Source organism: Mus caroli, chromosome 7 (assembly GCF_900094665.2).
Source record: "Mus caroli chromosome 7, CAROLI_EIJ_v1.1, whole genome shotgun sequence".
In the NCBI taxonomy this organism is placed as follows: Eukaryota; Metazoa; Chordata; class Mammalia; order Rodentia; family Muridae; genus Mus; species Mus caroli.
In genome coordinates, this window is record NC_034576.1 from 116,349,787 (window position 1) to 116,370,259 (window position 20,473).

Consider the following 20,473-nt stretch of genomic DNA (forward strand, 5'->3'; position numbering starts at 1 on the left):
ATGCAGATTCCAATCAATGAATAAGATTCACAAATCATGTGGCGATCAATCTTATTATCAAAAACAGGGTTTAAATCTGTGATTGTGTTCAGAATTTCTCTCAACAACTATGACGGAAACACCTTTGACCACCACCAACAGAAATCAGATCGGGGTGAATAGGAGACACTTGTAATTCCAGCTCTCTGAGGCAAGAGAATTCCACTTTTGAAACCACCCTGGTCTATACAACAAGACTTTGGTTCAAAAAGAAAAGATGTTTTTAGTTGAAATCTGTATTTAGATGTGTTTGCTTCCCTTTATAATTAGATACATATAATATAGAATTAAAAGAGTATTCTGTGGTGAGAGCATAGTCCAGTGGTAGAATGTCTGTTGAGCATGACAAAGTCCCTAAATCTATCTTCAGCATACTCCTCCTGTTGAGGAGTTATCACCTAGGCTTTAACAGATTGACAAAAGATTCCTTTACACACACACACACAGGGGTGGGTCTGCCAGCCACGTTCAACAGCCCATTTTCCAAACTTGTTCCATTTCAAGATTTTTAAATGTCTATATTCTTCAGCAGCACCACCACCACCACTCTGTGTGTGTGTAACATGCATCATCATCATCATCACTGTCATTGTGTGTGTGCATGTGTATATACACATCCTCAAACATGTGGCTGTCAGAAGACAATTTCGTGGAGTTCACTCTGTCTCCTTTATGTGAGATCCAATGCTCAAACTCCGGTCTTCAACAAACAAGCACTTTACCACTAAGCAATGTCACCAACTCCATCACAACAGTTTAGTGGCTCTATTTACAACAGGACAAAATGAATGGCTCTGCTTTGGGGAATCACACCAGTGAAAGAATAAGTATCTTTGGAAACCCAACCACGCCAGAAGTGAAACACTGTTTCCAGATCTCAAAAATTCACAGAGAGCAGGCACCGTAGCTAATGCCTGGGATCCCTGAGTTTGGGAGGAGGAGGCAAGAGGAGCCTGAGTTCAACTTAGACTACATTGTAACACCCTTCTTCAAAGACACTAAAGCATCAAATGGGACCCGAGACCAGAGACCACACTGATTTTCAGAGATTTAACTGCTTAGTCATCATACCCCAAAACAGCAGACAATTACAATGTAAACCTTCAACTCAGGAGAGCATTTAGCCCTCTTTCCCCGGCCTTTACCCTCCCTCACTCCCCGTGCCTCTCACCAGGTCCCAGCCACTCCCTGTTAAATGCATGCTGCTGTAGGGTTTGGTTTATTTAGGTGCTGAGGACTAAGCACACACTCTGCCACCCAGTACTACATACAGCCCCAGCTCTGATGAGTTTCTTTCTGTTTGGTGTAGTGGGGGAGGGAGTTGTATGCATGTTCAAGTACTAAGATGCAGCAGTAAACTATTGAACCCAGCTCTTACCAGTATTTTTCTTATGAAATTTTTTTGCCTGCTGTCAATCAAACATCCTAGGGTTTTCATACATGCCAAGCAAACACTTGTAGTACAGCCTACAACCCCAGCCTCTTTAATATGGAAATTAGTAATGGTCACCTATCTAGGGCCTAGCAAGTGTGGTGACCTGAAATTCAGTCCCCAACAATACATATAAGAACTAGAATATTCTTAATGTATAGAAACCTAAAGTCCAAAATTCGCTGAGATCCAAAACTTTCGTCATGGGATATTTGCAAAGGCCTGGATTTATATGCATTCTGAATTTTTGAATTGGGAATGCTCACCTATACCTGAGGGAAGTGGTGACATCCAAACACTTCTGCTCCAGGCATTCTGGGTAATTGACAAACATAGATCTTAATATTCCTCCTACTCCATCTCTCCAAAAAGCAGACTTTTCCAAATAAGAGCAAGTTCTGTAGAATAACTGCCAAGCATTTTGTTTGTTTGTTTTATCCTAACCTTATAGTCACCTGGCCTGTAGCATCGGCACACACCTTTATCCTAGCGCTCAGGAGGCAGACGCAGGGCGATCTCTGTGAGTTCATACAATTGGAAAGAAAATTTCAGCAATTCACAAGGGCAGCAGCACATTTGCTAAATAAATAATCCTATACTGCCAGGGAATTTTTAAACTTCTGATGAAAATGTTCTCCATTCAAGTTATCCTCCCCTCTGCTTCCCATTCTCTTCTCCAACCACCACCACCCTCTTTTTTGAGACAGGATCTTGTATTCCACACTACCTGCCAATTTGTTACATGGTGGAGGTCAGAGAGCCAAGGTACCAGTTTATGGTGCTAACCATCAACCCAGAAACTAGTGTGCTAGGTCAGTACTCTACCAACTGAGCTACATCCCCAGGTCCCCACACCACCACCACCACCACCACCACCACCACCACCACCTCAGCCTTTCTGAGACATGGTCTCACTGTTCAGCCACAGCTGGCCTCTAGCTTGCATGCCACCACACCTAGCCCAGTTACCCATTTCATAAATGAGCGAACTGCATGGCCAAGGTAGTAAGGCATAGCTCAGAACCCAGGCTTTGTACTGGATAGTCCCTCCTTTCTTTTCATCGTGACTCACACCTGCACCAAGCCGTGTTCCGTGAACACGCATTCTGTATACATAGAGCCGTGCTACGAGAAGCTTTGTATCATTCCTCAAACAGAAAACTTGGGGCAAATTAATCATCAGTTCCAGGGACTACCCAGATTAAATCAGACACAGAGATTCAGAGTAATTTGTAGAAACCATACAAAGCCATTTTAAAAGCAAATCACAACACACATCTTTCTGTACAAGTGTGAGCACACACGCTTGCAGACACACATTTTACCCACAGATAAGAACTTCTGACTGTAAAAAGAATCATAACCAAGTTGTATTTATTGTTTGAGTAAACATGGAGGGACAATTATTTCCCACCCTTAAGGAAACCCCCAAAAGAACACATTTCTACCTTGTCAACAAACCATGATACCATTAACATCAAATCAAGAGCTAGGTTTCCATCTGACTGCACAGTTAAGCCTGAGCACACACATTCCCTGGTCTTACTTAGCTATAACTAACTACAATATAACAATAACTCAGAGACTGCTGTAAACAAAAAGCAAGATGAGCAGCGCACTTGTGCATAAACACTAGCAACCGAAGACTCTGGTGTCTCCTCTGTAATCATCCCCCCGCCCAGCCAGGAGGTGGCGAACAGCCTGAAGCTGGTGTGCGGTACTGTGCATGTACACAGCACTGGCATTCCCAGGACAGAGGGCTCAGTCTTAAGCTACATTTCAGAGCAGAGCTGGCCCTACGCTAGCTTTATCAGTAGCTGTCATTACCAGAGCTGGTAGAACACAGATGTGCTTCCAGAGGCCTCAGCTAAGCTTACCTCTCCCCGAGCACCCATCTGTGCTCCTCTCAGGTCCTCAGAGGACAGAGAGGGTTCGGGTTGAAGAAGACACATTGTTCTTGCAGAGGACCTGGGTTAGGTTCCCATGAAGCAGCTCACAACTGTCTTAACTCCAGCTCCACGGGGATCTGACACCTCTGACCTCCACAGACAACATATCAAAAGAAATACTTTTTAAATATAATTACTTTTGGCCTAAAATTTTTGAAGAGATGAGAAATATCATGACATAAAATGTAAAGTAGAGGCAGTAGTCCTATCAGGGAGGGACATGGGGGCAGAAAGGAAAGACACAACCCAACAGCTAAAATAACATTAGTCATTGAATTGGTCTCCCGTACTCCTAGCCACACAGTTGTTTACTTATTACAAAGGCAACAACAGTACTTTGTCAGTGCTTAATAAGCACTGAGGTCTCCTGCCATCAATAATGGGACAGGCAGACAGCACGCGCCTCTTCACAGTGATGTGCTAGATAAAGACAGAACAGCACAGTGTGACATAGCTGCCCCAAACACACCATTTAATTCTGGTAACTGCACATCACACAAACCCAAATGTGGGATCTCTTGCAAACAAGTGAAGACTAAAAATACATGGCAAGGTAAAAGCAACACCAGTCCTGGCTAAATCCTGGACGGAAAGAACGTCAGAACAAGGTAAATTAAATTAAGTATGACTATGATTTCCTGGTTCTTATAACAACAGTGTGGTATGTGAGCAACTCATCAGATGACACACACTGGGTTTCAGCAATTGAACTCCCATATATGCAGAAAGGTTGGGGCACAGCAACTGAGGGGGGGGGTGTGTCAAAAAAAAAAGTCTCCAAGATACTACAGAAGCAGCTAGAGGAGACCAGGGCCTGATCTGAATACTCCCTCAAAAAAGTCCTGCTAAGAAGAAAATCTGAGCCAGAAAGATGACTAAGAAATAACTCAGAAATAACAGAACATTTGGTAAAGAATCCAGCTTTGAACCAGGTGACAGTGGCACAAAGCTCTAATCCCAGCACTTAGGAGGCAGAGGCAGGTGGATCTCTGAGTTTGAAGCTAGCCTGGTCTACAGAGTTCCAAGACAGCCAAGGCTATACAAAGAAATCCTGTCTCAGAAAAAAAAAAAGCAAAACAAAACAAAACAACAACAACAACAACAACAAGACTCCAGGTTCACAAGAGTCTTGTATATGACTGTGCTACATGAGTCCTTTTCTCAAAGTGAGAGTTTTAAGGCCAGACATGATGATAGCTCATACCTTTAATCCTAGCACTTGGGAAGCAGAAACAGGTGGATCTGGGTGAGTTCAAGGCCAGCCTGCTCTACAGAGTGATTTCCAGACAGGTAGCACTTCATAACAGAGATCCTGTCTCAAAAAAATAAAAATAAAAAACAAACTAAGAGTGTAAACAGATTAGGGCTTGGGGAAGGAAGAGGGTCACACAGGCAAGTAATTAATACCCCAGGAGAGCAGTCCTTCTCTTAGGTGTGAGCCAGGGGTGAGCTTTGATGACTCTACACTGTGGCTGCCCAGCTGAGAGCAGGCAGTAGCCTGAGAACCATGTGTAGATCCAGCCACACGGATCACAGATCAAAGGACTGGAGGAGGGATGCTGGAAAGAGCACTGTGCTTCCCATTCAAGCGCCGCTCTGCAGTTATTAAATAAGTGGCCCCTTTTGTTTTGGTTTGGGGTTTTTTCTCCCTTTGATTTTCCGAGTCAGGGTTCCTCTGTGTAGCCCTGGCTGTCCTGGAACTCACTCTGTAGACCAGCCTGGCCTCGAACTCAGAAATCTGCCTGCCTCTGCCTCCCAAGTGCTGGGACCAAAGGTGTGTTGCCACCACTGCCCGGCAGCAGCCACTTTTGTAAAAAAAGACAGAAATACATGCACAGTGACACTGAGATGTCAGCATTAGCCAACTCTACACTGGCTTCAACATCAGAAAAATGTGAATTCAAATCAAATCTGTTGCCACTGCAGGATTTTGAGCAAGTACTAAACAACTGAGTCTGGGTTTCCCCAGATATGAAACGGAAATGATAAAATAATTACAGATCAAGTAAGGCAACTCCTGTAACATACATGCAGCCAGGCTTGGTGACACACATCTTCAACCCCAACACTCAAGAGGCAGAGGCAGGCAGGAGTTATCTACAAGGGTTCCACACAGCCTAGTCTACATAGCAAGCTGCAGGCCAACCAGGGCTACATAGTAAAAAAAAGTATCACAACATATAACAACGGAGTATTATATGGCTTTTCCTTTTACACTTTTATTGAAACCTACTAATGCAGGCAAGTTAATAAACGAGAGGATGCAGGTCCACTACCCAGATACCAGCTACTTGCTTGGGATATCACCAAGTTTGTTACCCTTTTCAATGGCAATCACTTAATTGTTGTATATCAATATTTCACAACCGTAACATTAACTCATAACCCAAAATTACAAAGACTGCAGGGCTTGAATCTGTTACACAACACATACTGGGACCGGTCTAAGCAAACAATGATTAGTGGTGGAGAAGCCATCCAATGTAATGATCGCGGGGATCCGCTTAAGTAATAGTCTAGAGTATGACAGGAGGGTAGGAAAAGGAATGTGGAGTATTCTGTGACAGGCAGAGAGGACAGCTGGGACAAAGCCGCTGGAGCAGCAGCTGTGCACCACGCACTGTTCATCCAAAACCACAAACTCAAGTAACCCGTGTCAGACAGCTTCATCTGACTAACGCTGCTTCCCGAAACCCTGCGCCACAGAGAAGCCTGAAGTAGGCACATCACATACTGCAAGAAGACCACGGGAGCCTCCACGGTTAAAACTGAAAACGGAGATTTGCAGCCCAATCACAGTCAGCAGAGGTTCCTGCCCTATTTTCATAACTACTCAAGCAGTGTGTGCTATCATCGGCCATAGGCCCAGGTGCTCTGCAGACGGAGGCAGGACAGCTGGGGTCTGTGCTCCAAAAGCAGTCAAGGCAACAAGCACTGGGAGAGCCAATCTCACACATAAATAAAAGGTTTTGATGAATGAGCGGATGACCACAGAACCTCCCGGACTTCACAACGGTGAGGAACCCCAAGACTCCAGATGTGGTGAACTCTGAAGCACTCAAACACAGCCCTCACCATTCCCACCCTGTTCTTAACGTCTTTAAGCAAAGCACTTGGGAGGCAGAGACAGTCCATCCGTTCTCTGAGTTCGAGGCCAGCCTTATATACAGAGCAGGTTCCAGGACAGCGAAGGCTAGACAGAGACACCCTATCTCAAAACAAATAAACAAAAGCAAAACAAACAAACAAACAAAACCAACCTCCACTTTAAATTCTGTTTCTATTTTCTTTATTCCAAAACCCCACAAACTTCTCCCTCAGTTAAGAGTCTCATCTGTAGCCCAGGCCAGTCTCAAACTCCTGGTGATCCTTCTGCCTCAGCTAGGATTACACAGGCAAGTGCCATGATGACAGGCACCCTCTAAGGATAAACCCACTCGAGTTGAAGACAAGCCTGTGTGTACATGTACAAAAATGCTCACAGAAAGTTTAACGCAAACTCCTACCTCAGCTAGCTGCCACGTCTTCATTTCAGAAGCAAAAGACCTGAAATCACAAACTGCATGGTCACATCTGTCTCCGTCATTTCTGAGCCATCAACATTCTGCCCTGTCACAAACCTTCCTTGCAGTCGAACATGACTGCCCACCCAACGATCCTCTCCTTCCAGCAACGGCTGGCTGTTCTAGTCTCAGCCACACGCCATGATGGAACCAAAAATAAGGCATTAGGAGAAAAACCCACCAGGAAATAATGCAAAAGTAGCAACTTTCCAACTCCTTTCTCTCAAGGCTCTCTCGCATCGCTCAAATCAGAATTTCCAGAGAAATTAAGATATATAAGACTATCTTGTCCAAAGACCATTTGGGCTAAAGAAGACTATGTGTGGATCCACTACCATAATGTACTTATGTGTGTATGTACGTGTGTACACGCATGTACACATACAGAGTTTGGCTGGAGGTCAGAGGACATGTCTACCATATGGGTCTCTGATTGAACTCAAGTCTCATTGGGCTGGGCAGCAGGCACAGTTACCCCAGAGCCATCTTGTCGACACATTTTTTTTTTATCTCTCTGAACTTGAAGCATGCCCTTTTGTCTACACAGCTAGCCAGCAAGCCCCTGGGATCTATCTGTCTCTGTCCACCAGCTAGGTTAAAAGTGCACACTATTGTGTCTGGCTTTTATATGCATTCTGGAGATCCAAACCTCAGGCATATATAGCAAACACTTTACCCACTATACCATCTTCTCCAGCCCTGCTGAAACAAAAACCTCAAGATTCAAATCCACACGTATCATATATGATCTTCTCATTACAGAGAAACTCTGAAATCCAAAAGGAAAGCTGGCTCTTTGCCCTCTTCAGTATCAGCTGCTAAGGGGACATAAATAGACACAACTCATTTCTTCCTAAGACCTTGTTTTGAAACAGAGTTTCATACAGTGCAAGCTGGACTCAAACTCCCCATACAGCCAAGAGCGACCTTGAACTCTGATCCTCCAGCCTCCATCTCCCCAGTAGAGTACAAGTGGGGGCCATCATGCCTGCTCCTAAGAGCTCTTTGATTTCCAAATAAGTTTTATTCAAGACCAAATGCTAATAGTTAATAAACATTAACTAATATTCGGCTAATATTCCTCTTAGCTGTGTATAACAAAGGTGTTCCTGGCCTGTGATTCTCAAAATCGAGTTATGAAGAATATGAGGCACAAGCAAATACAAGTATGATGTCAAGATAAAGACATAAAGTATTCACTGACACACTTGCTTCTGTGCCAGCAAACAGGGTCAAAAATAGTGTCAAGGTGAATGGGGCTGAAAGCAATGTCTAGTCTGAAGTACCCATGGGGATGTGTGCGCAGCATCTAAACATGATTCACAAGCAGCTCGGTCCAGATGAAAACAACTTTCTACCTAGAACAACAGCAAAGGCTGAGGGAAGTCAGTTCTCAGAAGCAGCCTCTACTTCTGAAACCGTCTCTACACCGATATCCTCAGTGCCAGAGAAATAAAATAAGGGTTTCAGGCCAGGCTACAGAGTACAACCCCATCTCAAAACACCGAAGAAAATAATGAAATTCTTAATCTTGCTAGAACAGCAGCACATGCCTGCACTCTTAGCTATTGGAGACTTAGGAGTTATCACAATGTAGAGGTCAGACTGGGTGACAACTGGAAGACCTGGGCTCACATAACAATAATCCATCATTAGTGCTGGCTCAGAGGATGTCACTTAGTTATAACAGGGACAAAGCTCTTAGTTTAATCCCCCAAACCACCAAAATGTAAAATAGTCCGTACTGTTCTGAGACACAGAAAATCTACAGGTCCTTTCCTTTGACCTTTGATCCACAATCAAAAGGACCCACTCAACCTTTCTCCAAGCATAAGTTACATAAAACTTAAAATGTCGGGGATTAGAGAGACAGCTCAGCAATTAAGAGCACATGTTGTTCCTATGGAGGACCCAAGTCCAGTTCCCAGTACCCACCTCTGGCAGCACATAACCATCTATAACTCCAGCTCTAGAGGATCCAACGCCCTCAGTCAGCCTTTATGGACACACACACACACAAAATATAAAAAAGAGGCAATAAAAGGAAATCCAAAAGAACAAAGAGGATACCCAAAGTAAAATTACAAATGTTCTAACAGTAAGTACTAAACACTATCTAAGAAAAAAATATAGTTCATGGAAAAAACACCATAGTGAGAAACAAGTAGACATTTACCTGATTTTGGAATAATGAAAACCAGCAAGAGTCTCTAGATGAAATGATAAACAAGATAACAATGTTCAATATTGTGGCACATAGGCACACACGCGTGCGCGCACACGCACGCACACACGCACCTCCCCAACCTCTTTCTACATGCTCCAGTGCTGAAAGATGAACAGTGAAGGATTTAAAACTTGAAAGCTGGGCTGGCATTGTAGCTCAGTGGTAGAGCATTTGCATAGCATGGGCAAGTCCCTGGGTTCAATTCCAGCAATGAAAAAAAAAAAAAAATTCTGAAGTGAAAACCCTATACCCTCTCTCTGAAAGTCATAACGCTCTGCCAAAAGTCCAGACATAGTAACTACACTGAATTTCTCATGTTGAAATCATCTTGATATTCTAAAAATGCAAAAAAATTAAATAAAAATATTGCTGGGCGGTGGTGAAGCACGCCTTTAGTCTCAACACTTGGGAGGCAGAGGCAGGTGGATTTCTGAGTTTGAGGCCAGCCTGGTCTACAGAGTGAGTTCCAGGACAGCCAGGGCTACACAGAGAAACCCTGTCTTGAAAAATCCTGAAGGTCAACTAGCCTTTTTGTATCAAATTTATGAAAGGATCAGAATCCTACAGCAGTGTCTCTCAGCACAAATCAGTTCTTGACTTCCAACATCATGAATGCTTCTACATAAACAAAGAAGAGTACATTCTTCTCTACAAAGGCAAAAATAATAACCACCCTAGAAGAAATGGTTTCACTAAATAGTATCAAGATTTGGAAAAAAATACCAATTTTGTGGTCTTAAGAAAATACTGCCACCATTTAAATCAGACTGAGCTATCAAAAGACACTAACCCCGCTTCAGATAATAACAGAAAATGCCAGCCATGGCAAAGGCAAATCTAACAGAACTTCCTAGAATGGAGTTACTTAGAACAGTATGGAAGGAACATTACACAGCCAATGAATGCAGGAATCGCCTGGCACTTCAGAAGATAACAGAAAAAGATAAACACAAAACTGGAGATGAAAACCTTCCCAGCCCTAAGAGTATCTCGCCACTTTCCCAGGCAAGCTAGGAACAAAGAAAAACTTGTAGTGGCATCCTGAGAAATGTTTCCATTGCAATGATAAGTGGGTCAGGCACACCGGGAAAAGTTACTTCTGCAGGAGAGAAATGAGAGGGAGCCAGATAAAAGCAAAGAAAACAAGATTTCCACCATTTCTATACATCTGAGCTCACCATCAACATGCAAAAGTAAATACAAGCCTATATATGGTGCCCGAAAGGGCTGGAGAGATGGCTCAGCAGATAAGAGCACAGACTGCTCTTCCAGAGGCCATGAGTTCAAATCCCAGCAACCACATGATGGCTCACAACCACCCGTAATAAGAATTAAAAAAAAAAAAAAAAAAAAAAAAAAACCCTTTGGGTCTGAGCAAGTGGGGCCCGAAGCGAGTAAGAGGGAGAAGGGAAGGGAACAAAAATTGCCTGAAAGTAATTCAATGCACAATCTCCCCCCTCCAACCTACCCCCAAAAAATCAAGACAAAGAGTGGCTGAGGGCAAGGGAAAAGACACCAATGCAGCTCACTGTTTCTCACACCTGAGGTCCTGAGTTTCTAGCCTCAGCAGTGAGAGTAGGAGGAAAACATCAAACAAGTAAAACAAAAAAAATCACAAACTAACAAAAAAGATCAGCATAATTAATAACATATACTATATATTCTTTGCTTTTATTGACGCTTACAGAGTGTATGTACCACAACACACATGCAATACCCACAGAGGTCAAAAGAGGCATGGGATACACACAGACACACACAGACACACAGATGCACAGACACACACACACACACCACCACCACCACCACCCCTGAATTGGAGTTGCAGGTGGTTGTGAGCCTCCTAGTGTGAATTCTGGGACTAGAACCAGGGTCCTCTGCAAGAGTGGCAAGTGCTCATGACCACTGAGTCATCTCTCTCTCCATCCCTCAGCATACTGTATTCTTGAAAGCCTGCTGAGTGGATGTGTGGTGGCTTGAATAAGAGTGGCCCACACAGGCTCCGGCTGCATTTGAATGTCTAGTCCCTAGCTGGTGGAATGTTTGAGTAGCTTTAGCTGTGGCCTTGTTGAAGGAAGTATTATCACTAAGGGTGGGCTCGGCCTCTCCCTCTGTCTCCATCTCCCTCACCCTCTCCTGCTTTCGGATCAATATGTCACTCTCAGCTAATTCTCCAGTATGTCTGCCATCTATGTGCCATCATACCGAGACACCAACTACAAATTTAGGAAAGGTGTCTTTAAACAGAGAAAAGGTTGGTTTCCTTTATGCCTCAGTCTGGTTATGTTCAATGCCCAGCTATTCTTTAACTAGACTTCACTGATATAACCAAATGGTATCAGTCCCAGGGAGGTGGCAGCGCCAGTGATATGTTAGCCATCTTGGTGCCAGCTTACTCCCTGGCGTTCACAAGACAAAACTACCCAGTGACACGCTTCTCGGGATATGAAATCCATGGTTAAGCTATGAGCCTCTAAAACAAACTGTCGTTAACCTCAAGCAACATTGAAGAAGCTGGCTGGGGGGGCGTGACTCTGAGGCAGGGCACCTCCCTCGGACGCCCTAGGGCTGACTGTAGGAGTGTCATCTTCGGGGCAGGAAACCTCCCTGAGATTCACCGGTTCCAGTAAACTTGGATATCAAAGTGAGATCAGCCAGGTACCTCCTCTGTTCGAGAAATACACACTGGCAGAAGAAGAAAAGCCAGCTACTTCCACTACAGAGCCCATGCTAGCCGGGAACTCAGGACCCTCCAGTTGCAGCCTCTCGAGAGCTTGGATCAACAGCATGCCCTACCACACCCATCACCTCACTTACTAGTTTTAATACTCATTTATGATTCTTGCTTAATCATTATGATTGCCAAACGGTTATTTTCTCTCTGATTCTGCTATTTCCTGTGTGTTCATTCATTAGTCAAAATTCTGCTCATTTATTTATCATGATCAAGTTTACCCACAGATCGAGTTCGTGCTTTGTTGAGACAAGATCTTGCTATATAGTTCAATCTGGCCTCAAACTCACAATCCTCCTGCAGCCTCCCAATCTCCAGGGCTGGGATTAACCGCACAGATTCTTTATAGACAATAAGCACTTGTCCATTTTAATGATAAACTGTGCCCAACTCAGCACAGAGGAATTCTTCCAGGCTTGCTTGTCTTTCTCAGAGAAGTTCTCATCATTTTGGGTTTTTTCTGAATAATTCCTTAGACTACAGGACATTCCAAGCTCATCTTGCATTTTCTGACCCCAGCCCTGGAATCAGATGTCTCTCTGAAGTTCCATCTGGCACTCTGGATGTTAGTGGTCCACCATTTCTACAGCCCTCAATGGAGCTGGAAAGGTGCTCAGCAAGGCACTCAGATGCATACACATTTCTGTGTCAACTTTTTACCTTGTGAGTTCAGGCCAGTATCCTCAAGGTGGAACTTCAGAGTTCAGGCTAACCTTTGCCCTCTACAGCCTCCTGTCCAGCAGTGAGACAATGGCCCCTAGTTTCTAAATTACATTTTCTTATTTGCTAATATTAGTATTCAAAAGTGCCACAAACTGTAAACCAATGCCTATTAGAGAAAGAAAAGGAGGGAGGGAGGAAAGGGAGGGGGCAGAGGCTAAAGGAGACAGGGAGGGATGGGGAGGGGCAGAGCCTAGCAACCAGAGTTCAAATGTTTGCTTCAGGTCCCTCTCTAACCTGAGGATACAGTCCAAACACTGGGTTCAAAAGTTACCTGAAGCATTTCCCCTGGTCTTTTCAATGTTTGTTGCTATGCTGACCAATTAGTTCATTCATTTTTCTGTAGCCCGTCTTCTTTGTTTCTTGGGACAAGATCTCACATAGACCACACTGGCCGTAGACAGCAGACCCTCCTAGCTCTACTTCCCAAGTGCTGGGATCACAGGTGTACACTGCCAACGCCTGGCTGTACCCCTCAAGATGCCCCTTTTCCTTCATTGCTTGACTGCCTTACTTACTCTTTGCTACTTACATACTGAGTGGATAAAACATTAACATGATTCCAAAAAGGGTCCCTGTCCCTGTTCCCACCACCACTTCCAGTTCATCCCTCCTCCCTCATTAGTCTCTCAAGCATCCATGTGTTGTTTTGGTTTTGTCCCCATGAGCAAATACAAACTTATTTTCTGCGTTTTTCCTTCATTTATATACATTTATAACAGGAGGGTTTTTTTTAAATGTGTACGTAATATACATATATGCATGGAGGTGCACAAGAGTGTGGAAGTGTGCATAACCCACGTGTGGAGACCAGAGGCTGAAGGTGAGTGACTTCCTTAATCGCTCTCCTCCTTATACTTTGGGGCAGGGTCTTTTCCTTCGACCCAGAGCTCAGGGATTCATCTACTCTAGCCAGGCAGCTTGCTCCTGAGGGCTCAGATGCCCAGAATCCACCAACATGTTTGTCCACACACGTGCATGATAAACGCTTTACCTACCGAGCTGTTGTCCTGTCAGCCTGCAGGAGTTACTTTTGAACTTTTTTTGAATTTTTTATGTGTATCAGTATCTTCCTGTGCATACATCTGTGCACCGTTATGTACCTGGTGCTTAGGAAGGCAGTCAGACCTCCTGGAACTGGAGTTACAGACAGTTATGAGCCACCACATGGGTCCCAGGACTTAAATCTAGGTCTATAAAAGAGCAGCCAATGCTCTTAACCACTGAGTGATCCCCGGCCCCATGTCATAAGGGGAAGGTTGGGGGTGGGGGGCGCACAGGGAGTCGTGGTCTCCTTATGTAGTAGCCCTAGCTGACCTAGAACTCACTATACAGACCAGACTAACCTCAAACTCACAGAGATCTAACTACCTATGCCTCTGCCTCTCAAGTGCTAGGATTAACAGTGTGTTCTACCACGCTGCCTCTTAATCTATGTTGAGGAAACATCGCACAGTTCACTGGGACCGCTCCCAATCATTCTTGTAGCTGTGTTTCCCTGGGGAACACATCACTGTTAGTCCATTGTTCCTCTGTGTAGGTGGTTTCCAATTCGTGCAATTGACTGCACCTATCACAGCCTTGTACATGTGCCATTCCCATGATGCTCAAAATGTACCTTCAAATTTCTACAGGATTGTTGAGCCTATAGGTAAACATATAGGTAATCAAGTAAGTAGGTATCAATTGTCCTCTAACCACCAAATACAATGCACTCACTAAGAACACGCTGCCATGCTGGTGCACACTGGAGGGGAATGCAGCACAAGTTCAAAGTCTTCCTCAGACAGACAGCAAGTCTGAGACCAGCCCGGGCTATAAGAGCCTATCTCAAAACAGTTAATTACATAAAGTTTAAAATCTTAGAAGTTGGCTGGGTGTAATGGTACACATCTTTAATCCCAGCACTTGGGAGGCAGGCTGAACTCTGAGAGTTCAAAGCCAGCCTGGTCTAGATAGTGAGTTCCAGGATAGCCAGGGCTACACAGAGACCTTATCTTTAAAGGAAAAGAAAAAAATCAAATTAGCACACACAGGTTAAGAGGACAATGATCAAGGGTTGGTTCTCTCCATCCATTATGTGGGTTCCAGAGATAGACAGACCTTTCCTCACTGAGCCATCTCGCCTGCTCTTAAGTGTCTAACTTCTAACTACAGTGCCTCCAAGATGCAGCAATAGAACAGCATTGATGTTAAAGGCCCAGCCTTGGAACGTGGATCAAGTAATTACTGACACAAAAACAGGACTCCAAATCTATCTAGGATATGTGATCTAGTAAAGGACATGAAAAATGCCTTCCTCAAAAGGCAACATCTAGGAAGAAACAATTTTTGAGGCAGCTGTCCAAGCTAACAAGGTCTTAAGATGAATGTTCAAGGATAAGAAACAAGCTGGGCAGTGGTGATGCACGCCTTTAATCCCAGCATTTGGGAGGCAGAGACAGGCGGATCTCTGAGTTTGAGGCCAGCCTGGTCTACAGAGTGAGTTCCAGGATAGCCAGGGCTTCACAGAGAAACCCTGTCTCAAAGGAAAACAAACAAACAAACAAAAGAAAGAAAGAAAGAAAGAAAGAAAGAAAGAAAGAAAAGAAAAACAAGACTAAGAAACACAAGCTGAGCACAAGCCTGTAATCAAAACACTCATGGGGCTGAGGCAAGACGACCTCAAGTTCCATCCAAGCTAGCCTGGGCTACATACAACCTGAGACCACCAAACCCCTAAACAGCTCAAAAATCTGACAAACAGATTAAGTAAAAAGTTAGGATTCTAAAAGAACATCAACGGGGTAACATACGTCTTTAAATCCATGGGAACACATACAGCCTCTTCTCAGAGCTGCCAAAGAACCATTAAACCGCAAAACTTAATGATTACAATTTTTGTGTTGTTGTCCATGTCTTGGTTTTCTGTCACTGAGAACTGAACCCAGGGCCTGGAAAATGCTAGACACATATGCTAAAACTATGTGGACAGCAAAGCAGAGAGAGTAACTTTTGTGCCATCCAACTATTGAAACAACGGACCTCGAAGAATTAAAGCTTCCTCCAGAAATCTCATGCTGGAGGAAGAGAAAGGCTGAAGCCCTGGTGTCAGCCAGAAGAGCAGCATGAATCCAAGATGAGACTTCACACAATTCTCACAACTTACCAGATCACCTTAAAGGACAGATTAGAACTGAAGTTAGGATGGGCAGGACCACATCTTGACCCAGCCTGTTTAGTTATGCATGCCTCTTTCCTTCCATTTAAACCCAAATGTCATGGCAGTACCCCAAAGATGACACAGGGATCACCAGTCCCCTTAATTTGTTCCTCTTCCCACTGCCATATTCAATAAATTCACTTTGTCTGCTTTTCATCATTACATGTCTCTTTAATCGGTGTGTCAGGGACAACTGGCAGAGCCTAGCTTGTCTGGGGTGTCAGAGGCCAGGCTTTGACCCTAAATGCACCAGTAACAGAACTACCACTAAGCTATGCCATCATTTCTTAAAAAAATCAATCCCAAATTAATAACGTTTTCCCAACTCTAATAAAATCAATACTCACCGTCTAAGTACCTCCTGGTGTAGGTGGAAAGGGTGAAGCCTAAAAATAATGAACTACATTATGGATTGAGGAAAAACTACAAATTTTGTTTTGGAAGAACATCAAGATACCAAATCGCCACAAATAAGGTGGTCACTGACTTACTCAGCCTTGGCTGTGCTGCGTGGTTTGATTTGCCGGCATTTTATTTACTCCAAAAACCCTAAGCCCTCTGTTACTCTCCCTTTCCAGATGGGAAATTGAGACCTAGAAAACCTAAGAAACTAGACCAAAGATACCAGCGAGTCAGAACACAGAAGAACTGTAGAATTACAAAGAGCCAGAGATCTGTTCAAGGAAACTCAGTGTTTCACAGGAAGGAACTCAAAGCCCTAAAGAAAAAAATGGGAGAGGCAGAAACCTCCAGTTATCTAGGCTGGAAGAAGCTGAGACTCCCAACTCTCTGCCTCCCACTCTGTCAAAATCATGTCCTAACCAGAGGCTACTCACCACTTAGGCATTTATTCACAAATAGAATGTACAATGGTTTTTTTTAAAATAAAAAAAGTATGAGCAGTCAAGCTAAATACATACCGGTAATCCTAGCTACCTGAGATGCTGAAGCAGGAGCAGCAGTAGTCCAAAGGCTAGCCTGGGCTACAGAACTCAAGACTATCCTAAGAACCTTAGCAAGATTCAATCTAAAAAAAATAAATAAAATTAAGTGTTAAAGGGATATGCCGAGGTTAAACCACTGCCAAAGTCCTGGGTTTGACCCCTAGCACCCGGTGAGGTGGTGGAGAACGGTCAGGGTTGGGAGGGAGAACAGAAACTGAAATGTCATCTAAATACACACACCCCTTTTATGGGGAGGGGGCACTGTGAGTGTGGTATGTATGTTTCCGAGTCGGTGTGGGTGTGTTTATATGTGTGTGCTGATGTAGATGATAGACTGCGGCTTTAGTTACTTAATCTAAGAGTGGCAGAGTAATGGAGGTAGCCTTTGTAGACCTACACCTTGTCCCAAGCCCTTGATGTGAATCCATTTGATTTCTACAGCTATATAACTTTATTACCCCAGCTTACAGATGACTGAAAGCCGGAGCACAGGCAGGTTCAGTAACTTACCCAACATCAAACTCAGGGGAATGGCTGGGTCTCCACACAGGTGCTGTGTTGTGCCTCCTTCCTCCTCACCAAGTCAACCTCAGAGCCTATGTTCCTGTTTCACCAGCCCCAAAAGCCCCAAGTCACATATGCCTCTCCCACTCCCAGCTCCCCACACATCGGCCTCCTCTTTCCAATCTGGCCTGTGACTCCCCAGGTCCATCACATTTCCACTCACACAACCCCTGATAAGACACAGTGCTCTTTTTTTGGTACTAGGGCTCAAAGGCAGAGCTTTCCACACACTGGGCAAACCACTCTACGCTGAGCTACATCCCCAGCCCCACAGTGCATCTTTGAAGCCTTCCCACACTGACTTCTTCAAATCCCCTTGCATCTAAAGGTCTCATCTCTCACACTTACTGAAGTGACTATTATCAACACAGTACAAATTGCATGTTCAACGCAACGCAAAGATCTTTCTCATAATGCAAAAGTTATAAAGGACACGTACTGAGAGCTATTTAACTAATAAGAAAGTTGAGGCACAGAAAGGCTACTTGGGTGTTTTCATAGCCAATAAACCAAAGGCACATATTCAAGTCTGTAGAATTCAAAGGTCCTCATCTGCATACATCATGGCCGTGCATGTCTTTACTTGACCTCATTTTTGAGCCTCTAGATACCAGACTACTCACAAAGTCTACAAATGAATTCAAGAAGGTCCTGAGGAAGACAGTAATCACCTGGAGTGTAAGGGTTTTTAAAACTATTTCGCAAATATCCTAACTTATGGAGACAATCATATTCAGATAGTCCTTCCCTCAAAAACTTAAATGCTTCTGTCTTAAATCTAAGTAATGCTATCCACCGGTTCTGGAACCCAGGACCATTCTCTGCCTTCTTGGTTCCCTCCAAAACTAGCCATCAGGGAGTGTTAGCTGTGACTTGTTTTGCTGTCAGCCATTAAAAGTCTCTTTTGGTCCCAGGCAAATAACAACTGCCAAAAAGCCAGACTGAAGTCTGGTGAACTTAAACCAACACCCCCCACCGTTGCAGCCGCTGCTGCTGCCGCCACCACCACTGAGCATACTGTCAACGCTCATGACATAAGCATCCTCTCTGAATACAAAAGTTGAGCAGCACTTTTTTTAATTCCATGAATTATTACAGGAGCAGCTACTGTTCATTCACTCGATGTGAAAATTATCATTTAGGTTATGGAACTGTGCGTCTTAATAACACTAAACACCACAGTTACATCGAAATAAAATAAGCTATTTAACTCTATCAATTCAACAAATGGGTGAGACAAAACAAACACAAAAAATTTTTTTGCTACCCGTCCTCTTTAATACAGTAAAAATACCTTTGTTACTTAGCAGGGTACCTGCGCTCTCTTCCCAACATATGCCACGCCTTTCAGGGTGACAAAAGCAAGGAGATCTGCATTTGCTTTTAAAAATCAAAAAGAAAAGAGAAAGGAAAATCACTCAGACGTCTTAACCTAGAATAAAATCTAAAGACAAATTTCACCTCCCTTTTCTTTGCCACAACCCGACTTTCCTCCTCCAGCAACCAGAAAAGGGGGGGGGGGGTGCAACACACAACTCATACTAGTCCCCTCCTAGCGGGGCTCACCCCAAACTTCACCTAAGCGCGAAGCAGGCAGGCACCGGGAATTCCAAGGAAATGGTCTCGCCCCTATCAAAGCACATTTTTAACTTCCTCGAAGCCATTATTTCCCTAGGGCACGATCAAACACTCCCACCCGGACGTACCACCAAACAGACTACTTGTAAGAGAAGCTCAAACACACACAAAGAGAAAACACTATTGGGAGCCGGCGGCGCGAAGCCGCCGCCAAGTAGCCCGGGCCAGCGCTGCCACCGAGGCAAGCGCGGGGTCCCCACTCCGGCCCTCAGGGCAGGAAGCCCGGCACCACGGCGCGGCTGCAACCCGCGGGCTCCCGCCCTGACCGCAGTGATAAGGTGGAACTGCGCTTCCCACCCGGCCAGCTCCGCCCTCCGGGCCACATTCCTGAGAAGCCCGAGTCCCCGGACGCCGCGCCGGGCGCCTGGCGGGCAGCAGCGCGGCGCCGTGGCCGCAGGGCAGGAGCGCAGCGCCGACTCCTCACTGTTCCTGCCCTCGCAGCCGCGCGCCCTGGCCCCGCGCAAACCGCACCCGCGCGCACCGCACGCGCCGGAGCCCCGCACCCGCGCGCCCCGGGCGGGGTCGCCGCGGCCACAGGTAGCGCCACCCCGCCGCCGCCGCCACCCCGCAGGCCGTCTCCAGGCACCTGGATGAACTGGATGGTGAGCGCCGACTTGCCCACGCCACCACCGCCGACCACCACGAGCCGGTACTTCTCCTGGCCGGAGCCGTCGCGCCAGCCGGCCGCGGCCATCGGGACGCCCCGAGCCCAGCCCGGCCGCCGCGCGCCCTAGGCCCGGCTCCGGGGACGAGTGCGGCCGGCTGGGTTACAGGCGGTAGAGCGCGCGGGGTCCGTGAGTGGCCTGGAGGGCCGCGGAGCACTATCCCTCGGACCGGCTGGGAGTTGCCCGAGACGCTGGAGAGCCGGGAAGGCTCCAGGGCAGAGGACGTAGCGGCCAGGGAGCGCGCTCTTCTTCGCGGCTCTGCAGCGCAGCCGAACGCAGCCTTCGGCACCGCTACAAATGGCCGTCTGGGGGCCGGGCCGCTGGGCTGGGGTACTACATATGCATGAGGGGGCGGGGCTAGGCCGCGCCCGCCCAGGCGGAGACTCTAGAGCGCCCTAGGCAGCAGACCCTGCAGACCTGCCCTCAGAGCACCGGGAGGAGAAGGAAGAAACCGGGAAGATGGACAGCGGTGACAGTAATTGCATAAATCAGGGATCGTGTTTATGAAAGAAACAGCCTGTGATGGCGTGGATGAAAAATAGAACTGTTGTCATATTCACTCAACTCCGTACCCTGTTTTCGGAATGCAGATGGTGACTGTATTTGTTAAAAAAAAAAAAAAAGTATAAGGCAGCGATTGAAGAAAATGAGACCTGTAGCGGTACCTGAACATATGATAGTCTAGTGACAGTGAGAGAGTGGGTAGTGATTGAGCTTGCATGGGGCCACAGTGCATGTGGACAGATCTGGGGTGTAACATCTTTGTTCCTATGTCTATGTGTGAAAAAATGTGTGA

At 45.5% G+C, this 20,473-nt stretch overlaps 1 protein-coding gene across 1 annotated transcript in view; it reads right to left on the reverse strand.

The window, feature by feature from the left end:
• Positions 1-19,984, reverse strand: part of Rras2 (RAS related 2) — a 69,551-nt gene extending 49,567 nt beyond the window's left edge. The window contains exon 1 of the mRNA XM_021166965.1: positions 19,599-19,984. Within this exon, the coding sequence (XP_021022624.1) occupies positions 19,599-19,706 (108 nt within the window). The 5' untranslated portion in view covers positions 19,707-19,984. The remainder of the gene's footprint in view (positions 1-19,598) is intronic.
• Positions 19,985-20,473: the final 489 nt, after the last annotated feature.